The sequence below is a fragment of the Acinonyx jubatus genome, chromosome B2, assembly GCF_027475565.1.
Source record: "Acinonyx jubatus isolate Ajub_Pintada_27869175 chromosome B2, VMU_Ajub_asm_v1.0, whole genome shotgun sequence".
Lineage (NCBI taxonomy): Eukaryota > Metazoa > Chordata > Mammalia > Carnivora > Felidae > Acinonyx > Acinonyx jubatus.
Window position 1 is genome coordinate 112,882,140 of NC_069385.1, and position 20,350 is coordinate 112,902,489.

Consider the following 20,350-nt stretch of genomic DNA (forward strand, 5'->3'; position numbering starts at 1 on the left):
ATGAAGGATCTTTTTTTATTTTTTTTGGAAGATTTTATTTTTTTTATGCAATCTACCCCCAATGTGGGGTTCAAACTCAAGACCCGGAGCTCAAGAGGTGCACGTTCCACTGACTGAGACAGCCAGGCGCCCCCACGAATGATCTTTTAGTTCACAGGAGTGCAATTGAAAATATTTTAAAAGCAAGATTTCTTAAACAGAAAGGAACTTTTATACCAAAAAAAAGGTGGTTGTTTTTTTTCAGTAACTCTTAAGCATTTTCAAAACAATCTTTTCAATGAAATGAAAAAAAAGGGAAAAACTTAGGTGTACCTTGATTTCTTACTAAATAAGACTGAAATTCAAATAGTATTATAAGGAAAGTGACACTTACGGTTGGCGGGTCCACCAACATTGAAATAAGATTCAGGTTTTCGGTGAAAGGAATCTTCCGAGCTCTCAGCTCTATCTCCCACTGATCTTTAAGCAAATAGTTCCTAAATATCTGATTGAAAGGACCAAGGTAGGAAAGGAATCCAGTGCACAGAAGAATGTCACCTACAAGTCTGTTAGGAAACGAGACAAAGTGAGTACCTGACACATGTGAGCTCTCCCATTAAGGTCATGTACTAGTCCATGTTACTAGACAAAATCCTTCTCTGCTTCCTGCTTAACACTTCGAAACCAGACATGGAGAGACCATGCAAGAGGGAGCCCCCAAACCCAAATGCAGGTAGGAGGGGCCACATTTGGTGTAGACCAAGGAACAAGAGAGAAACTGCTTCCTTGAAGCCTGCAGGTCCAGAGCCCTGATGCCGAGGGAAAAAAAGCATCCTTTTCCCATGCCTTGGTCCTGTTCAGATTCAGTCTTAATACAATTATTTTCTTCTCCCTGTCCTGTTCCCCCTCTGTTCCTCCCACTTCTTGCCATTCTCTACTCCTCTCTCATTCCCCTCTCTTCCACTTTTCTGAGGACACCAGCAGACACGAGCACAAGTCTGCCTTGTATTTAGAGCAAACCACTGATCCACATGTTCAAAATCACTGAGATTAAGAGTATAGAACCGGACAACATATGTAGATGGTTCTGGAAAAGCCAAACAGTATCAGAAGAACTCTTGTACTAAAACCCCACACTGCTGAACCAAAATTGAGACTAAACGTGTTTCACAAACGTTTCATCCCTCTTTGTTTTACTGAGAGTGCGTGACTTAAGCTGTGAGATTCAGAAATGGTTGGTAGGGAGATGAGGGAGTGAAGCATTTCACTGCGGAGATATATTTTATTTTCTCTAATGTCACAAAGAGGTGGTGTTTGGAGTAATGATTAAGAAGGAAAGCAATTATAGCAAAGGCCAAAGTTTATACCTGTTAATCTGGGCTTTGAACTCTTTGCTTTGCTGGGTCCATCGGACCTTTTCTCCACTCAGCCCATCGATGAGAGTGGAAGCTGCCTGCATCTTTTTCCGGCACATATCTGCATCATTTAGCAAATCCTGGATTCATAAAGGGAGAGTGTCTCAAAGAACTTCCTTAAGTGCTTAATCAAACATTCACTGTATTCACACATAAACACATATGAGGGAATTTCCTAATTTGCAAAATAAATATAATCTGAAAAAGCAATGTGAGTGAAGCTTTACATGTTAAATTCTGGTAATTACTTCATCATATAGTTATTTTATCTTGCGAAATTTCAAGGAAAGCGATTTTGTAAGAGAGACTCCGAATCACATAAATTAATACAGTATTTCTATTCAGTGATTTCAAAACACAATCAGATCAATACAATACACCATTTTAAGTCTTGGATTTGATAATTCTGAGTTCTTGGAAGTTTACAAAGTGTTTTTACTTTTCCTCAGAAAAACTCTACACAACAGTGATGTGCTGCAGCCAGCTTTTATCAACTCAGAAGAGCCAATTATGACATTTCCAGAAAACTTGGATGGTGTTGAACACATCGTATGATTTCATTTATATGTGGCATTTGAGAAACAGATGAACATAGGGGAAGGGAAGGAAAAAATAAGATAAAAATAGAGAGAGAGACAAACCGAAAAAGACTCTTAAATACAGAGAACAAAACTGAGGGTTGCTGGAGGGGAGGTGGGGGGGGGAATGGGTTAAATGGATGATGCACATTAAGGAAGGCACTTGTTGGGATGAGCACTGGGTGTCATATGTAACAGATGAATCACTGGGTTCTACTGAAACCAAAACCACACTGTATGTTAACCAACTTGAAATTAAATTTTAAAAAAGAAAAAATATATATAAGCTTACAATTAAGCTATATTAAAAGCAAAGGTAACAAGTAATAAAAACCCATCACCTCCTTATTATTTGCTACATTTTTGCCTTATCTATGTGCTTCAGGTCAAGTCAGCACTGCACCTGCATGGTGGTATGTAGTAGGGCTCAGTATGTAACAGTGCTAAACATGTAACAGTACAGTATATGAGAGTGTGCTGCTGTGCACCTGTTTCCAAACATGTGTTCACTGTCAGCGCATCAGTAGCTTACAACTGGCAGTGGTGGGAGTATCTATGCCACAGAAATCAGCAAACAGTGCAGATCAGGGCTTTCTTTTTCCTGGGGCCCCTGTCCCATGAGGTCATGTTAGGGTCCCCATCTGACAGATAAAGCTCCATCAGTTGCCTCCAGCTGCATAATGAATAAGTTTCTGCACCGAATCTCAAACCCAATTTTCTAACCTCCAAATCAGTCCCCTTAGGGTATGACATCGCAGCTTACTCTTACCGAAAATGATGATTAAAAATACAAAAAAAACTTTAAAGTGTCAAAAATCGAAAACAGGTAGCCATAGCCAGTGAAGGGCAGTCAGGTAAATACTTTTTTTTGTTTGGTCATAAACATGTGCCTCATTTACAAATACAACACATACTTGTGTAAAATTTTGATACTTTGTTTCCATAATTTTGTATACTTAATCTCACCATTTTCTCATTCATCGCTGCATCAAATTTTGCTTGTACTTTATCCAGCTCGGCTTGTTTCTCATCCAGCAGTTCCTGTGCCTTCCCCAGCTCAGCATTGGCGACTGCTAGGCGGCCCTCCTGCTTGGCCAGGTTAGCCTTACAAGGAAGAAGAGGTAATTGTATGGACTTGTATTAGGTCTGCCCAATATTTGTGTGTTTTTTTGTTTGTTTGTTTCTTTACGATTTTTTTAATTTAATTTATTTTTGAGAGAGAAAGAAAGTGCACATGAGCAGGGGAGGGACAGAGACAGAAAGGAACACAGGAACTGAAAGCGGGCTCTGTGCTGACAGCAGAGAGCCTGATGCGGGGCTCGAACTCATGATCCGAGATCATGACCTGAGCCAAAGTCGACGCCTAACCAACTGAGCCACCCAGGCGCCTCTGTTTATGGTTTTAATTGGTAAATAATAACATGAATTACACAATTTTTGCCCAAGATGGTATGTTGAGGTCATCTGTTTCTGTGTGTTCAGCTGGAGTATTGGAGATATTTCACTAAAGTTCTATTTTTTCTTTTAATTATTCATGTTTGATACAGAAAACATGAAAAATGCAGCAGTGTATAGAAAGGAGAATAGAGGGGCGCCTGGGTGGCGCGGTCGGTTGAGCGTCCGACTTCAGCCAGGTCACGATCTCGCGGTCCGTGGGTTCGAGCCCCGCGTCGGGCTCTGGGCTGATGGCTCAGAGCCTGGAGCCTGTTTCCGATTCTGTGTCTCCCTCTCTCTCTGCCCCTCCCCCGTTCATGCTCTGTCTCTCTCTATCCCAAAAATAAATAAACGTTGAAAAAAAAAAAAAAAAAAGGAGAATAGAAATTACCCATGATTTTACCCAGAGATAGTCTGTGAGTATTGTGTTAAAAAGGTGATAACTGGCATTTTCTAGTTTTTTTCTTTGTCACTCAATATGGTGTAATCATTTCTCCTTAAACATGTCCTTAAACACTTTTTCATAGACATTAGCAATATGGCTGCATAAAATCACACTATTTTGATGTATCATAATTTATTTAACCTTTGCCCTATTTTTGACATCCCCTCCCACCATTTTAAATTATTATAAATAATGTTATTGGGTATGTGAGCATTTTGGGTTGTTCCTTTCATAAAGACATTTTGAAATGAAATTACTGTAATGGTAGAGTTTCATCTTTTTCTACATCCTACAGCACTGAGTGAGAATTATATGTTTCTTAGAACTTTAAAAGAATCAATAAAATAATATAGCCCTAAAGCCTTCTGAGGTAGAAGCTTTTTGATAACATTCTCATTTTCTTTCCCAACGTTTAATTTATCTAAATTTAGCCCTTTTTCACAGGAAATATTAATTTAATTACTATTAATATTATTAAATTGAAAGTTTCTCATGTATTTACATATAACTGTTTAAAATTATTTAAATCTATGCATCTGTGAGTATATGTATTTTCTTCTGGATTATATTTTCCAACAACATGTATCTTATATTTTGTTTCTGCAAAGCACCAATTATTTAATTCTGCTACTGTTCTCTATTTTTTAATGTTTATTTATTTTTGAAGGAGAGAGAGAGACAGAGTGTGAGCTGGGGAGGGGCAAAGAGAGAGGGAGACACAGAATCCAAAGCAGGCTCCAGGCTCTGAGCTGTCAGCACAGATCCCAACACGGGGCTCAAACTCATGAGCCATGAGATCATGACCTGAGCTGAAGTCGGACGCTTAACCAACTGAGCCACCCAGGCGCCCCTACTTTTCTCTAACTTTTAATGTTTTTTGTTTGTTTTTTTTTTTTGGTTCTATTCCACTTCCCTTAAGTTTTGTGTGTATGTATATTTATAAGCAAGTATGTTCTGGAGTGTTTAGTTTCTTTAATTAATTTAAGAGCTAAGAAAGTGCCATTGGGCCACATAACAAAAGCTTTGGTAGCTAGCTTTTTGTCATCATTTTCTAAAAAGAAGTGGCTGGATTTTTTTTTTTTTTAATGAAAACTGTGTAATCTTATTGTTTACAATCAATCAGAGAATGAGGCCTTGACAATTTCTGCTTTTGGGAACTGAATCAAGGTCTTCTTTTAGCATTGAGTATGATCAACTTTTGTAAATGTTTCTTGGTCACTAGAAATAACTTCATATTCTTTGTTCATATTCAAGAAAGTTCAATGTAGCTATTCAACCTTAAAAATGATAAAGTGTAAAATCTCTATATAATTACTAGTTTATGGCTGCAAAAGACTGGCTATGTAATTTGCAGGGCCCAGTACAAAATTAAAATGTGGGGCCTCTTGTTAAATAATTATTAAGAACTTCAAGAGGGTGACAGTAGCCATTAAGCCAAGCACGGACCCTTCTAAACACAGAGTCCGGTGTGCACAAATCACACACTCATAAAACCAGCCTTCTGCACAATCTCAAATTGCAATACTACCTGTGTTAATATCCACTTAAAATATGAATGCATTTTGCTTTTTGTAATTTGATAACATCTTATTTATTACAAAAAGCGTAATTATAATTAAGTCTCACTGTAGATCACAATTTTTAGTAAAAATTAACTCTGTTCTTATAAGTGCATTTTTTCTTAAATTCTACATCCCTTGGTATCTTTTTATTGGAGTAGATTGTTACATTTTCTCATCATTTCCCTTTATTAAAACTTTATTTAAAAAAAATGTTTGTTTATTTTTGAGGAAGAGAAAGTGCAAGCAGGGGAGGAGCAGAGAGAGAAGGGGATAGAGGATCCAAAGTCAGCTCCGAGCTGACATCAGTGAGCCCGATGCAGGGATTGAACTCACAAACCATGAGATCATGACCTGAACCACCTAGTTATTTTCAACTTCTTTTCTATTTTTCTCAAAGTTACCTATGCGCACAGTTTTAAATGACAGCCATCTTCAGGGCCACCTGGGTGGCTCAGTCAGTTAAGCATCCAACTCTTGATTTCAGCTCAGGTCACGATCTCACAGTTTCATGAGTTCGAGCCCTGCATGTGGCTCTGAGCTGGCAGTGCGGAGCCTGCTTGGGATTCTCTCTCTCTCTCTCTCTCTCTCTCTCTTTCTCCTTCTCTATCTGCCCCTCCCCTGATCTCGCTGTCTCCATCTCTCTCAAAATAAATAAACTAAAAAAAAAAAAGCAGCCATTTTTATAAGGCTTACTATGAAAACCCACAACACCCTGCCCACCTGCTCATCATTTTCCATTCCACAGAGCAACCACTTTCCCCTCTTTTAGCTTTATGGTGGGGGTGGGGCGGGAGGTTACTATGTATCTGGCTGGTGTATTTTATGAATCCTTCGCACTCTTGAGAATGTCATTCTGTTCCCTCTGACCTGAAGAACAGGTTGCCCTTGTATACATGGAGTGCGTGTGTGTGTGTGTATGTGTGTGTATTTACCACTCAGTACTTAAACTGCATCCTTAAGAATGTCTTTTTGTTCCCTTATACATGAAGGGCAGCTTGACCAGTTATTGAATTCTTGGACCACAGCAATTTCCTCAATACTCTGCATATATCTCCCTATTACATTCTAATATTTAGGGTTGTGGGAAGTCTGCAACATCCTGATTTCTCTTCTTTTGTGAGCGATCTTTCAAAATTTTGTTTGTTCGTTTGTTTCTTAGAAACAAGGGCTCCCCCCACCCTCCCCCTCTTTTTAAATTTCAAATATTTTTGGGTGTTGACCTTAATTTCTATAAACTTCGTTTGGAAACTAGTAATCAAATTCTATCTCCAAACCTAATCTCTTTAAACTTTAAAGAAATGGCAAGTTTTCTTTTATGACAGCTTAATTATTACTTGCGCTGAATTCATTTCCTGCTTTAAGTTAACAAGCTGGCTTTGATTTCTTGTCTGTGATGCCCAGAAACACGTAACAGATGTAAAGAAATTGAGAAACCACAAGAAGACATGAAGAAAAGAGGAAACATTTAGCAAAATGGCGACATAGATCTTTATTAGTCAAAATGCTGCTTTGCTTTGTCTTCTCATAGCAGTAATACTGATGACTGATTTTTACTGAACACTGATTTTCTAGGAGACAGAGGGAAACTCTTACCTTCAGAGGCAACACCTCTCTGTTGACACCATAAAATGTGGCCATAGCAAGGGTCCAGGACAGCAGGCCAGCCACATTCCCACAGACTTTTTTGGCATTTTCCAAAGAATAATCATCCATGTTAAAATATGGCTGCAGCAACTCAACAGTCTCTTCATTTATAGTATCCTTGGGAAACTGCTGGAGGCTCCACAGGAACCCTGTTGCACTCATTAACTGAAAAATAGTAGCACAACCTGTACGTTCTGGGAGAAAATCAATGCTTTCTTCCTGAGTTAGTATATATTTCAAAACTGAAGTTTCTTCCAAAGAAGTAACAACCGACACCCTCTTAAACATACAAATCAAGATTGACAGCAGTCGACCTAAATCCGTAAACTGCAAATTGTCTTCCCGTTACCACGGTAAAAGAGTAAGGAAGAAAAGATATGTGAGCTTCCCGTCCAGTGGGTGCATCTGAATGTCACCAACCACGGAAGCTCCCTTTCAGAGACTCAGTTGGGTTGACATCAAGACCATGCCAGTGCTAGCCTTGAGTTCTGGACACTTTTTACGAAAAGAAGGCATTTGGCTTTAAAATCTTTCCCCACTTATACTTTAGGGGGTGCAGTTTAAGATAAACTCTTCATTACACAATTATCAATTACTGCCTGCCAGCTTGTCTGGTCTATATTGAATGTCCTGGACTGGGGACACCTGATGAATCTCATTGGTCTTGCAAAGATTTTTACTTACTTTTAATGACTCTCCCCAGGATGGTTTGCAGCAAGGTTTTTCTGGATCCATAGTGACAGGGTCAATTTTCTTTTGAAATAGTAGCAGAACACAGTCCATGATTCTCATAATAAGATGCGGGGGCTTTGCAAGTTTCCTGACTGTGGCAATATCATTTGGTTTGATAGTCTGTATTTGGGATTAGGAAATCAACGTATTTCTTGTTGAACAGTATTAATAATCACACAGGAATCTAATGCTTTTAAATAGCAAAAGTAGAAAACTTTAAAATGTATGTTCTCCCCATCCCCTGACCTTATCCCTTTAAGGGTTTATATCCCAAAATTTTTGCATAATGGCTCTTTCATTGTTATCTTGGGATTTCCGTTTGTTTTTATTCTTTTTTCTCCTGTTGCCCTCAAATAATTGCTGTAGAATATCCCTACCATTCATTACCCACCACCCCAGACCTCTGTGAGCAACACGCCTTATTGATGGGTAACATTTAGATAACTTGCATCTTCAAAGCACATACTCTATGTGTGGATATTAAAAAAGAGAAGGAAGGCTCTGAATATCAGAAACCTAACCTACAGTCTTTGTTTTAAGGGCTGCCCTATCTATCCAAGGGGAAGAAATTCAAAGGAGAAAAGAGAAGTTATTAAAATATATGGCTTATAAAAATACTTTTCAAAGTTTCTATCTGTGAGCTGGATTTAAAATATTACCTGATATTCAAGGCAAGAAGGATTGGAACATAACATGACCAATAAAATCGCCTAAGAATCATTTGTTCAGTGATTTCTCTGTCTTGTAGGTTACTGTAGGATTCTTAAAGGGAGTGGGGGGTCGAGAATGTGTCCTGATCTTTGCCACAATTTTATTAAGTGATTATCATAAATCTATTCATTCAACAAATACAGGCATTCTCCCATTTAAAAAGAAAGAAAGAAAAATAACCTTGTCCTCATAATCTTTGGAGGAAAAGAAAGAAAGTACAATCACCCTAAACTAGGATTATCATCGTGATAGAAGCAGAGAGGTGACAGGAAAAACAAAGGAGAGCCAGAAGAGTCGAACACTTTCTAGAAGGGATGAGCCTCGTCCTGGAGAATGACTCTTATTAGACAATGTAAGTTAGGAAAAGCATTTCTGGCAGAGAGAGAGAGACATTTAAACAGACCACGATTCTTCCAGAAGCCTACGGATGTTTCTGCATGGCTGGACCATACCGTGTATAAAGAAAGTATGACAGAAGAGTTCAAGGGGTAGACAGGAGCCAGATTATCAGTACCAACAGCAGCACTGATATTTACTCAGTACTTTCTATGTGCCCAGCAAACTGTATTCATTACCTTTAATGTTTAAATTGATCCTTCAAGGATCACTGAGGAATTATAATCGCCATGGAGACACAAAAAAGTAAAGTAAATTTACGCCAGATCATGTATTTAAGAAGTGGTGGTCGCAAGAGACAACTGCATGTTGCCTCACAGATGTGGATGGCTAGCTGGGGACCTTATCCCAACAGCCACTGGAACCCACAAGAAGATTTCGTTTTAATTTTTTTAATGTTTATTTATTTTTGAGAAAGAGAGAGAGCACGAGCGGGGGGGTGGGGGTCGGGGGTCAGAGAGGGAGACACAGAATCCAAAGCAGGCTCCAGGCTCTAAGCTGTCAGCACAGATCCTGACATGGGGCTTGCACTCATGAACTGCGAGATCATGACCTAGCTGAAGTCAGATGTTTAACCGACTGAGCCACCCAGGTGCCCCCACAAGAAGATTTTTAAAGGGCAAGTAATATAATCTGGAGGGGATGCTTTGGAGGAACTGAGGAGGCTCTCTATATAATCTGAATCCCTTATGCTATTGCTTAGGCCGTTAATCACCATTATTTCTCAGATCTCATGGAAGGCTGTTTTATGGAACGAAAATAGTAAGTTATAGGGGCTGAAGACTTAAAAAAAATTAGAACTTAGAAAATTGAACCAGCAGAAACATTTGTCTTCAGACTCAGAGATTATAAAGCACATTAGAATTCAATTCAGTTTTCAGATTCTAGAAGTCCTGCAGTGAATTTCACAGAATGAAACCTGGTTCTGGCTGGGACTTGTGCTGAGAGCAGGTCACAGCACACACTCACGTTCAAGGCCGCCTCTGCTTCTTCCAGGGCCGGTCTAGCTGCCTCCAGCTTGGTCTCAGCTTTTACTTTTTCACTATCAATTTCATCCACGATTTTTTGGGCTTTGTCTTTCACCTCCTGCACTTCATTTTTGACTTTGGCTGAAGCCTGAGCACTTACTGTGACTTCTGCTAACACCTGTTAAATCGAGGGAACACATGAGGGCAAATAGGTATCTCCTGAGCAAAATTTACAGATTCGAGGAGTGGAAGAACATTTATTTGATACAATATAAAACACAAATAAAAGCAAATTGATTCCCTACGTATATTTTATATATATTCTTTAATTTATGCTTTAAGGTGTATTACAGTAACTCCTTTAAATGGTCCCTTGCAGTCTTCCCCTAAGGCTTACAAATATATAAATAAGGGGCGCTGGGGTGGCTCAGTTGGTTGAGCGCGTGGCTCTTGATTTTGGCTCAGGTCATGATCTCAGGGTCGTGGGACACACAGTTACTTTATGGACACAGGTCCATACCCTGTGTCAGCTCTGCACTGGGTATGGAGTCTGCTTAAGATTCTCTCTCCCCCTCTGCCCCTCTCCCCTGCTCGCTCTCTCTCTCTCCCTCTCTCTCTCAATGTATATTTTTATATATGCATATTTTTATATCTATAGACTATATTTTTAAGATATTTTATATCTATAGACTATATTTATATCTATAGACTAACATTTTAAGCTTTCAGGAAAATGGTATTTCCACTGTATGTAATTTCTAGAAAATTAACACAATTCAAATATAGATAATGGAATAAGGTCAGAAACCATATTAATGCCCACGTAAAAAACATAAAATAGCTCATGTTTGTTGAGCACCTACAATATGACAGGACTATGCTAAAACCCTGTCCTATGCTATCTCTCTTACTTCAGTAACTGGCTAAGGGTTAAGATTTAAGTATCCACTCTTAACCAACTCAGTGAGTGGAAGCTGAAAGCAGTCAGAGGCTGGTAGGGTCACAGATGAAAGAGCAGCAACCATATTTCCCTATCAACTTGAGAGGAGTATCTTTTTTTTTTTTTTTAACTCCACCAACAATTCCTATTAGCTTTTCCCTCCTTGACACAAACTTTAGATGAGACCTGGGCCATCCTAGAAACTTAGAGCATGAGAGGACCTTAAAGAGAAGACTTAACTTAAATATAAGTTATAGTCAAGCAAAAATTTTATATAAAAATTATATAAACAAATTTCTATGCATTTATAAAAAATTTATAAAAATTTTTATAAAAATTATATAAAGAGAGACAGAGCCAGAGAAGAAAGAATAGTCAGGTGGAGGATATAATAATTTAGGTGTGCCTTGGTGGAAGTTAAACAAAAATATGTAATGGTCTTTGTGAACATTATCTCACGAGAAATAGCCTACAGGTTGGGGCACCTGGGTGGCTCAGTTGGTTAAGCATCCAACTTCGGCTCAGGCCTTGATCTCATGGTTCATGGGTTCAAGCCCCAGCATCAGGCTCTGGGCTGACAGCTCAGAGCCTGGAGCCTGCTTCGGTTTCTGTGTCTCTGTCTCTCTCTGCTCCTCCCCTACTTGTGGGCTGTCTCTCAAAAATACATAAACATTAAAAAAATTTTTTTAAAGAAAAGAAATAGTCTATGGGTTTATATATTAACCATTTTTAATAACATTTTTAAATGATGCTTTTTAAAATATGGAATAACATTCTTCATCACTAGTTATAAAGTAAATGCCACTCACTTCATCTGCTTTTACGGAAGCCACTGCCAGCTCCTTCTCCTTTACCGCAAGATCCTGAGAGAGCTTAGCAACAGATTCACTTGCCTCCATAAGCTTATCAAGACCTTTGCAAATACACACACATACACTTTTCCTTAGAATATGGACATCCCAAATATTTGTTCAATATTTACTATTTACAAGGCACTGTACCAGGATTATAACACAAGATAATTATTTATGGACAAATGCTTTAAAAAATACTCATATAGGGGTGCCTGGTGGCTCAGTTGGTTAAGCATCTGACTTCAGCTCAGGTCATGATCTCACGGTTCGTGAGTTCAAGCCCCGCGTCTGGCTCTGTGCTGACAGCTCAGAGCCTGGAGCCTACTTTGGATTCTGTGTCCCCCTCTCTCTCCGTCCCACCCCTGCTTGTGCTCTGTCTCTGTCTTTCAAAAATGAATAAACATTAAAAAAATTTTTTTTTAATATTCATATATTAGGAGCAACAATACTGACCAAATCTCTGAGAGTTTCAGCAGGGGGTGAAGAACACCGCCCAGCTAAATTGAAGGGAAAGTCACAATGCCATACTAAGATTACTTTAGTCAGGTAACTAACTTATTTGACAATTTAGTGCTGTCCTTGGCTTTGCAAACATCATTTTTAATGATGTAAATATCATTTTTTTTTTTTGCCTTTGAAGCACAATGCAGCTGGAATGGCAAATGAGACAGCTAATATAGTCATCATTTTGTGGTTTTCTTTGCTCTGAAATAGAAACAAGTGGCTAAACCTTGTGCAGCTGGCTCCAAGGCTCTCAGTACCACAGAGCAAAAGAGCTGGTTAAGTGGATTTCTCACATTGCAACTGAGTTCTAGACGGTGGTGTGTTGGTAAGTGTTTAGTATCTGGGTCTCTTGGGGAGAGGGGGGAACGCTCATTTGCATGTTTTCCAATTCCCATGGTGTAAATATCCCCACCATGGCTGATTTTAAGCCACCAAGAGACTGTCAGTAGCACTCCATTTTATGTCTACCATACTGATAGAATAAAAATAATTAACCTCAAGAACATGAATAGCAGTAAAACAGAGTGAAAATAATTAAAATGTGATAAATTTTGAGCACACTTGCCTTCTTAAAATATAACTTATTTAATTGTGAGTTTACATGTTTTGAATAAAGGCTGTGTTTAATGACTAGATCATAAAGTTCCTACGAATTTAACTATCTCTCCAGAGCCAGTCCAGGTAGCTCCAGCTGACCGCTGATTGTAGAGCATCCTATGGAGAGCCACAAGAAGGTGAACCATGAGAAAAACAGAGGACAGTTTCTTGCAAGTGTTTCTTTCCATCACTATAACTGCATAGACCTTGGAGTTTAGTTATGCTAGGGCACCACATTTTTTGCAGGAGAAGCGGGGGGAAAAAAACCACTTCTTTTTGGCCTGTTTGGACCAAATGTTTTCTGGACATATAACTTGCTCCAATTTATAATTTTCCCGCTTATATTACATGTCCTGGACACAGACATCCATTGCTCAGGGAAACTCTCTCTTTTTGTTTTGATTTTTCCTTTTCCTTTGTTAGAAATCTGAGAAGCGTTGACATGGCAAAGTTTATGCAAGTCAAGGCAAAGTGTAATGAAACCAAAAACTGAAGTTGTGGTCAGTTTCCAAGAACTGGCTTTCCAAGAACTGGTAGTTTCTCTACCTGCAGGCAGGGGCTCAATGACTATGAGGACGCCCAGTCCGACAGTGTGGATCCAGTTGAAAGGGCCAGGAGAAAATGGTTTGAGAGAAAAAATTGGCCCCGTCTGTTTGGATTTTCTTCTGCCTGGAGCTTCTTAACGGTAAATGACCCTAACAGGCGTCTATATATATAGATTCCTATGAAAAAGTCCTTAAAAGATTCCATTCTGCTTACCGATATTCATACGTTCAGCTTGTTCATTGATAAATTTCACCTTTTCAGCATAAATGTTTTTATAACCATTTATAAAGGAGAGATAAGACTTGGGAGTCACGTGAGCTCTTCGGCGGTATCTGAAAGTAGAACATGACAATGATCTTTGTCTCTGTCATTCTGATGTATTCCTATAAAGCATCCTACAGATGCGCTTCCCACTGTGGAATCAGTGTAATTCTGAAGGGTGATTCACTAGTAGGAGGGGAGGAATTGTGAATGGCTTCCCTAGAGGTGAGGTGGAAAGGACACTAAATATCTGATGTTTTGACCCTGTAGGGGGTCTTTGACTTGACCCTTACCCCACTCTGGGCTTCTGTTTCTTCATCTGGAAAACTGAGAAAAGAATCACTGCCCCACACCTACCAGCATTTTGTGAATTATATATATATATATATATATATATATATATATATATATATATATATATGGCATCTGTAAATACACCTTGTCAACTTTAAGATTCTATACAAATATTAGGGGTAAATGGTTGAAAGGAATTTGTGCTATGATCTGTTTTCATTCAACTGATATTTGCTAAACACTTCTTCACTGTTAAAAACTAGCTGGGTGGGCCTACAAATGTGAAAACCAGTGTCTCCCCAGATTGACCAGATCATCCTTGAAATCAAGGCAGCCACACTTGACTCAAATATTCAACTCACTATGGCTTTACTATAGTAATTCTATTTAACTCAAATATTCAACTCACTATGGCTTTACTATAGTAATTCTATTTAACAGTAGACATAAATAAAAGGAATAATTTTATAGAGGAGAAGCTTGAGTCAAAGAAGAGCTCCTCACATACTATAAAATCATTTTACCTTTTATATTAATTTTTTCATTTTTGGAGTTCCAAAGATTTTTAACACTAAAAAAAATTTTAAGGACTGGACATATAAGTGACTAGCATTTAAGCATTTTATAAATATCACATTCAGAAAAAACTTCTACAGTCAGAGAGGATATGAAATTTTTGGACAATACACCAAATTTTGCAAAAATAAAGACACAGTCTTTTTTTGGAGCTGTACAAAGGTAAACTTTCTCTCCACAGATGACAGTAACTGGCAGTGTTCAAGTTAAATGGAAGGAAAATCTTCCTAACCGTATGAATTAATACCCATGGATTCACCAAGAGGATCTGGGAGATTATATAGAACTTGTTAAGGGGGTGGGGATCCTGGGTCTAGTTTTAAGTAAAGAAAAGGGTCCAAGATAAACATACTTTTGTGAGATAGGGACCCTCTGGAAAATCCATGAAACTGTTAGCTAGACTCTCTATGTAGGAAAATTCTTCTGGCAGGTTTAGCACCCCCAGAAGCCTGAAGATCACGTTGGCCCACCTTTACTCACATCTGTCAAATGTACACAGTGACTATCATGCTTTGGGAGGGCGAAAAAGTTGTATTTTTGAACTGTTGATGACAGCTTTCACATGTGAACACCATTGCTATTTTTAGCAAACAGTCAATTAAAATTATTTGGTGTGAACACATTGATAAGATTAAGAGATGCAAGGGTGCCTGGGTGGCTCAGATGGTTGACCCTCTGACTCTTGATTTTGGCTCAGGTCATGATCTCATGGTTTGTGGGACCGAGCCCCGTGTTGGGTTCTGCAGGCTATGGAGCCTGCTCGGGATTCTCTCTCTCCCTTTCTCTCTGCCCCCCCCCCCCGCCCCCCCAGCTCTCACTCTTGCTCTCTCGCTCTCAAAATAAATAAATAAACTTAAGAAAAAAGGCTAAGAGATGCAAACACAAAACCTAAATATCCCCTAACATAAGGCAATAGTGAAACTTTAAAACAGTGTACTTCTTTAATCAGAATAAATAATGCATGTAAATAATAAACTAATTTTAAATAGTTTATAATGAATCGGTTAAATCATTTTCAAAAAAAAAAAAATTAAGCAAATGAAATAGAGTGATTCATTAAGCATCTGTTACTTTGAGGCCTGGAGAGAAAGTGATACTTAAGTACGGACACTAGTTAATTTTTAAGTCTCATTTATTTATCATTATTTCAATGCATAATCACTAGAAAATCAAAGCAAGAACAAAATCTAACTGCATCTGGGACTCTGCACTCAATCAATATAAAGAGCCTTTTAGTGGCTGGCTGCTGCACTGAATTTCTCTTTGGAGTGAACTCTGGTTTTGCAGCTAACACGCTCAGGAAAAGTCACTCACCTTTGGAAATAACTTTCACAGCTCTCGGAAACCATGTCATGGAAGAGGCCCATTGTTTCTACAACTTGTCTTTTAGTGTCACTGGAGCAGACAATACCGTAGCCCGAAAGGAAATAGGAGGCCACAGCAATCAAAGCCTCCTTTGGCCAGCGACTAAACCAGTCCATGGTGCAACCTGATATCAAGCCAGGAAATTTCAAAGAACGGGCACGGAACTTCTCACCAACCTGTTGACAGCAAAGACGGAAAGCATTAGACACACAAAGGGATTATAATAAATTGTCTAGAGAGAGACTTAGGCATTCTGGGCCAACAGTGTGATATTTAAAAAAAAATCCTGGGGGCAGGGGTAGGGTGCCTTGGTGGCTCAGTCGGTTAAGCATCCGACTTCAGCTCAGGTCATGATCTCACAGTTTGTGGGTTCGAGCCCCATATCAGGCTCTGTGCTGACAGCTCGGAGCCTGGAACCTGCTTGGATTCTGTGTCTCCCTCTCTCCCTGCCTCTCCCTCACTTACACTCTCTTTCTGTCTCTCTCAAAAATAAACATTTTTTTTTAAAATCTTGGGCTGCATTAATAAATTAAGTGTCCAGATGAAGGGAGGTAATATTTCTACACTCTTCCCTGTCCTAAGACTACATCTGCATTATTGGTTTTGATCCTAAGAGCTACCTTTAAGAGGAAAGTGACAAACTGGAACTCTTGCAGAGAGAGATGACCAAGACAGTGAAAGTCCTGGACACTAGGACAAGTGAGAATAGTGGAAGGGGTGGGAGGTGTTTGGTCTACAAAAGAAACAACTTAGCGAATCTGCAAAGACTTTCTCTAAATATCTGAGGAGCTGAAGCAGGGGATGAGGTTCATTTTACAGGCCAGAAACAGAATCACAGGGGAAAAAACAGAAAGACAAAATCCAATTCATTCTAAAGAAGACCTCTCTGGCAATTAGACTATCTAAAATTAAGCAGGTTGGCTTGTGAGTTAGTGAGACCCATAGAGCAGAGCTGCCCAACAGGACTTTCTGTGACTCTGGAGATGTTCTACGTATGCACTTTCCAGTATGGTGGCCACATGCCACATGTAGCTACTGAGCATTTGAAATGGAGCTAGCGGGACTGAGGAACTGAATTTTTATTTTACTTCATTTTAACTAATCAAAATGTAAATGGCCATACATGTCTAATGGCTACTATACCGGACAGTACAGAGAGCTAGAGACAGTCAAACCTTCATCAGGGACATTTTAGATGGTATGTCTGTATTGGAGGAAGAACTGGACAAGATTACATCACCAAATCCCTTAACAATTTGAATAATCTATATCTCTAGGCAATTAATGAAAGCTGTAGGCTATGAAATAATTTCTTATAAAAATGAATTATTTTAAATTATTACACTTTGGTAGGAGATTGCCTCTGGTGGAGATTGGTGGTAATGAAGTGTTAATTTCAATTCAATGTAACAAATGTTAGTTTCCGGGTGAATCGTTTCATCACCGAAGGTGAATATTAAGTACATTTCAGTAAGTAACTCCTCCCACATAAATGCAAATTAAGTAACAACTCACTGGAGAAAAGCAGAGAACAACATGCAAGTTCTTCCTTGATCTTGAAATGAAGTATTCATACAGATTATCAAAGGTAGGAGGGTGGCGAGGCAGCTCCTTTTTCATTACCGATATCAGACCTTGGGTGATTTCATCCATCTCATCTCGCGCAAACAGACTGGAGATCTTTGAGAAACAGACAAGAAAGTGTTCTGTTTTTTACAGGTTCCCCACACCAATTCACTGCCAGAATCTGGTCCTTTTTTCCCCCCAATGTGTCATCTTTTTTCATATTTTCTTTCTGCATCTCCACAGTCAAAATCCTCCATTTGCCAGAAATGACCAAGAATACTACTTTTTACTGAGCAGTTTAATCAGGAGAAAATGTTGTTTCCCTTGGCTCAAATAGCTATCACCAAAAATGTATCTGCCATTCCAGTCATCTCTTTAAAATGTCCAGTGACACTCTTTACTCTCTGATTCTCTGACACAATTCTGCGTCTAAAGTAATTCTTTTTTATTTTACTATTTGTGTATTTTTTTATCAAGGTATAATTGATACACAATATTATATTAGCTTCAGGTTATTCAACATTTATATACTTTGGGTAATAATCACTACAATAAGTCTGGTTACCATCTGTCACCATACAAAGGTACACAATGTTATTGACTATATTCCCGACACTACATATTACATCCCCATGACTTCTTTATTTTATAACTGGAAGTTTGTACTTCTTGATCCCCTTTACCTGTCTTCCCCACCCCCACCCCAGCAAGTCCCCCTCCCTCTGTCAACCACCAGTCTGTTCTCTGTTATCTATGAGTCTGGGTTTTGTTTTGTTTTTTATATATCACATAAAAGTAAAATCATGCAGCATTTTCTTTCTCTGTCTGACTTATTTCACCTAGCATACTACTCTCAAGATCCACCCATGTGTTCACAAATGGCAAGATTGCATTTTTTGTTGTGTCTGAGTAGAATCCCTTTGTGTGTGTCTGTGTGCGTGTGCGTGCACATGTGTGTATACATACATACCACATCTTCTTTATGTATTCATCCATTAATGGATACTTGGGTTGTTTCCATATTTTGGCTATTGTCAATAATGCTGCAATGAGCATAAGGGTGCATATATCTATCTGAATTAGTGTTTTCATTTTCTTCAGATAGATAGTGGAATTGCTGGGTCACAAAGTAGTTCTATTTTTAATTTTTTGGGATCCTCCCTACTGTTTTCCAAGTGGCTGCACCAGTTTACATTCCCACCAACAGTGTATGAGGGTTCCCTTTTCTTCACATCCTTACCCAAACTTGTTATTTCTCATCTTTTGGATAATAGCCATTCTGACAGGTATGAGGTGCTATCTTGCAGTGGTTTTTATTTGCATTTCTCCAACAATGATGTTGACCATTTTTTCATGTGCTTATTAGCCATCTGTACATCCTCTTTGGAAAAATCTATATTCAGATCCTCTGGCTGGAGGATTGTTTGGGTGTTGTTGTTGTTGTTGTTGTTATTGTTATTGAGTTGTATGGGTTCTTTATGTATTTTGAATATTAACCCATTATCAGATATACAACTTGCAAATATTTTCTCTCAGTCAGTAAGTTGCCTTTTAATTTTGTTGGTTGTTTTATTCACTGTGCAGAGCATTTTAGTTTGAAGAAGTCCCGCTTGTTTATTTTTCCATTAGTTTCCCTTGCTTTTGGAGTCAAATCCATAAAATCATTGCTAAGACCAACTTCAGGGAGCTTACCACCTATATTTTCTTTTAGGAGTTTTATGGTTTTAGGTCTTAACAATTCAAGTCTTTAATCCATTTTGAGTTAAACTTTTATACACGGTATAAAGTAGTGTTACAGTTTCCTTCAGCCAGTTTTCCCAACACCATTTACTAAAGAGACTGTCCTTTCTGCATTGTATATTCATGGCTCCTTTGTCATAAATTGACCATATATGCATGGCTTTATTTCTGAGGCTCTCTATTCTGTTCTGCTGATCTATTTTTATGCTATTACTACACTGTTTTGATTACTATGGTTTTGTAGTATAGTTTAAAATCAGAGATCATGATTTATTCACCTTTGGTTTTTTTTTTTTTTTCAAGATTGTTTGGCTATTCAGGGTCTTTTGTGGTTCCATATAAATTTTAGAATTCTTTCTTCTAGATCTGTGAAAAATTACATTGCAGTTTTGATAGCTATTATACTGAATTTGTAGATGGCTTTGGATAGTATGGACATTTTAACAATATTAATCCTTCCATTCCATGAGAAGAAAATATCTTTCTATATATTTGTATCTTCTTCATTTCTTTTATCAATGTCTTACAGTTTTCAGTGTATAGGTCTTTCACCTCTCTGATCAAATTTACTCCTAGGTATTTTATTCTTTTTGATGCAGTTGTAAATGGCATGTTTTCTTAATTTTTCTTTCTGCTAGCTCTTTATTAGTGTGTAGAAATGCAACCAATGTTTGTATATTATTCTTGTATCCTGAAACTTTACTGAATCTGTGTATTAGTTCTACAGTTTTTTGGTGGAGTCTTTAGGATTTTCTATATATGATATAATGTCATGTGCAAATACTGACAGTTTTACTTCTTCCTTTCCAATTTGGATGACTTTTATTTCTTTTTCTTGCCTGACAAAAAACTTCCTGTTAAGTATGATATTAGCTATGGATATGTAACCTGAGCCGAAGTTGGACACTTAACCAACTGAGCCACCCAGGCACCCCTGGTCTTTATTATTTTGAGGTACATTCTCGCTGTAGCCACCTTCTTGAGGTTTTAATCATAAATGGATGTTGAATTTTGTCAAATGCTTTTTTAAGCATCTATTGTGATGATCATACAATTTTTGTGTTTCATTTTGTCAATGTGATGTATTATGTTGATTGATGTGGATTTTGAACCATTCTTGCATCTCTTGAGTAAATCCCACTTTATTATGGTATATGATCATTTTACCATATTGTTGAATTCAGTCTGCAAACATTTTACTGAGGATTTTTGCATCCGTGCTCATCATGGATATTGGTCTGTA

General features: G+C 38.3%; 1 protein-coding gene across 5 annotated transcripts in view; it reads right to left on the bottom strand.

Annotated features, from left to right (window-relative positions):
- DNAH8 (dynein axonemal heavy chain 8) overlaps positions 1-20,350 on the bottom strand; it is a 329,266-nt gene that overhangs the window by 104,329 nt on the left and 204,587 nt on the right. For all 5 annotated transcript variants that reach the window (XM_053222854.1, XM_053222853.1, XM_027057830.2 and 2 more), the window contains 10 exons: positions 17,317-17,481; positions 15,751-15,977; positions 13,519-13,637; positions 11,614-11,717; positions 9,866-10,042; positions 7,742-7,909; positions 7,007-7,222; positions 2,939-3,076; positions 1,347-1,474; positions 374-545 (listed from right to left, as the gene is read on the bottom strand). In XM_053222854.1, coding sequence (XP_053078829.1) covers positions 374-545; positions 1,347-1,474; positions 2,939-3,076; positions 7,007-7,222; positions 7,742-7,909; positions 9,866-10,042; positions 11,614-11,717; positions 13,519-13,637; positions 15,751-15,977; positions 17,317-17,481 — 1,614 coding nt within the window. The remainder of the gene's footprint in view (positions 1-373; positions 546-1,346; positions 1,475-2,938; positions 3,077-7,006; positions 7,223-7,741; positions 7,910-9,865; positions 10,043-11,613; positions 11,718-13,518; positions 13,638-15,750; positions 15,978-17,316; positions 17,482-20,350) is intronic.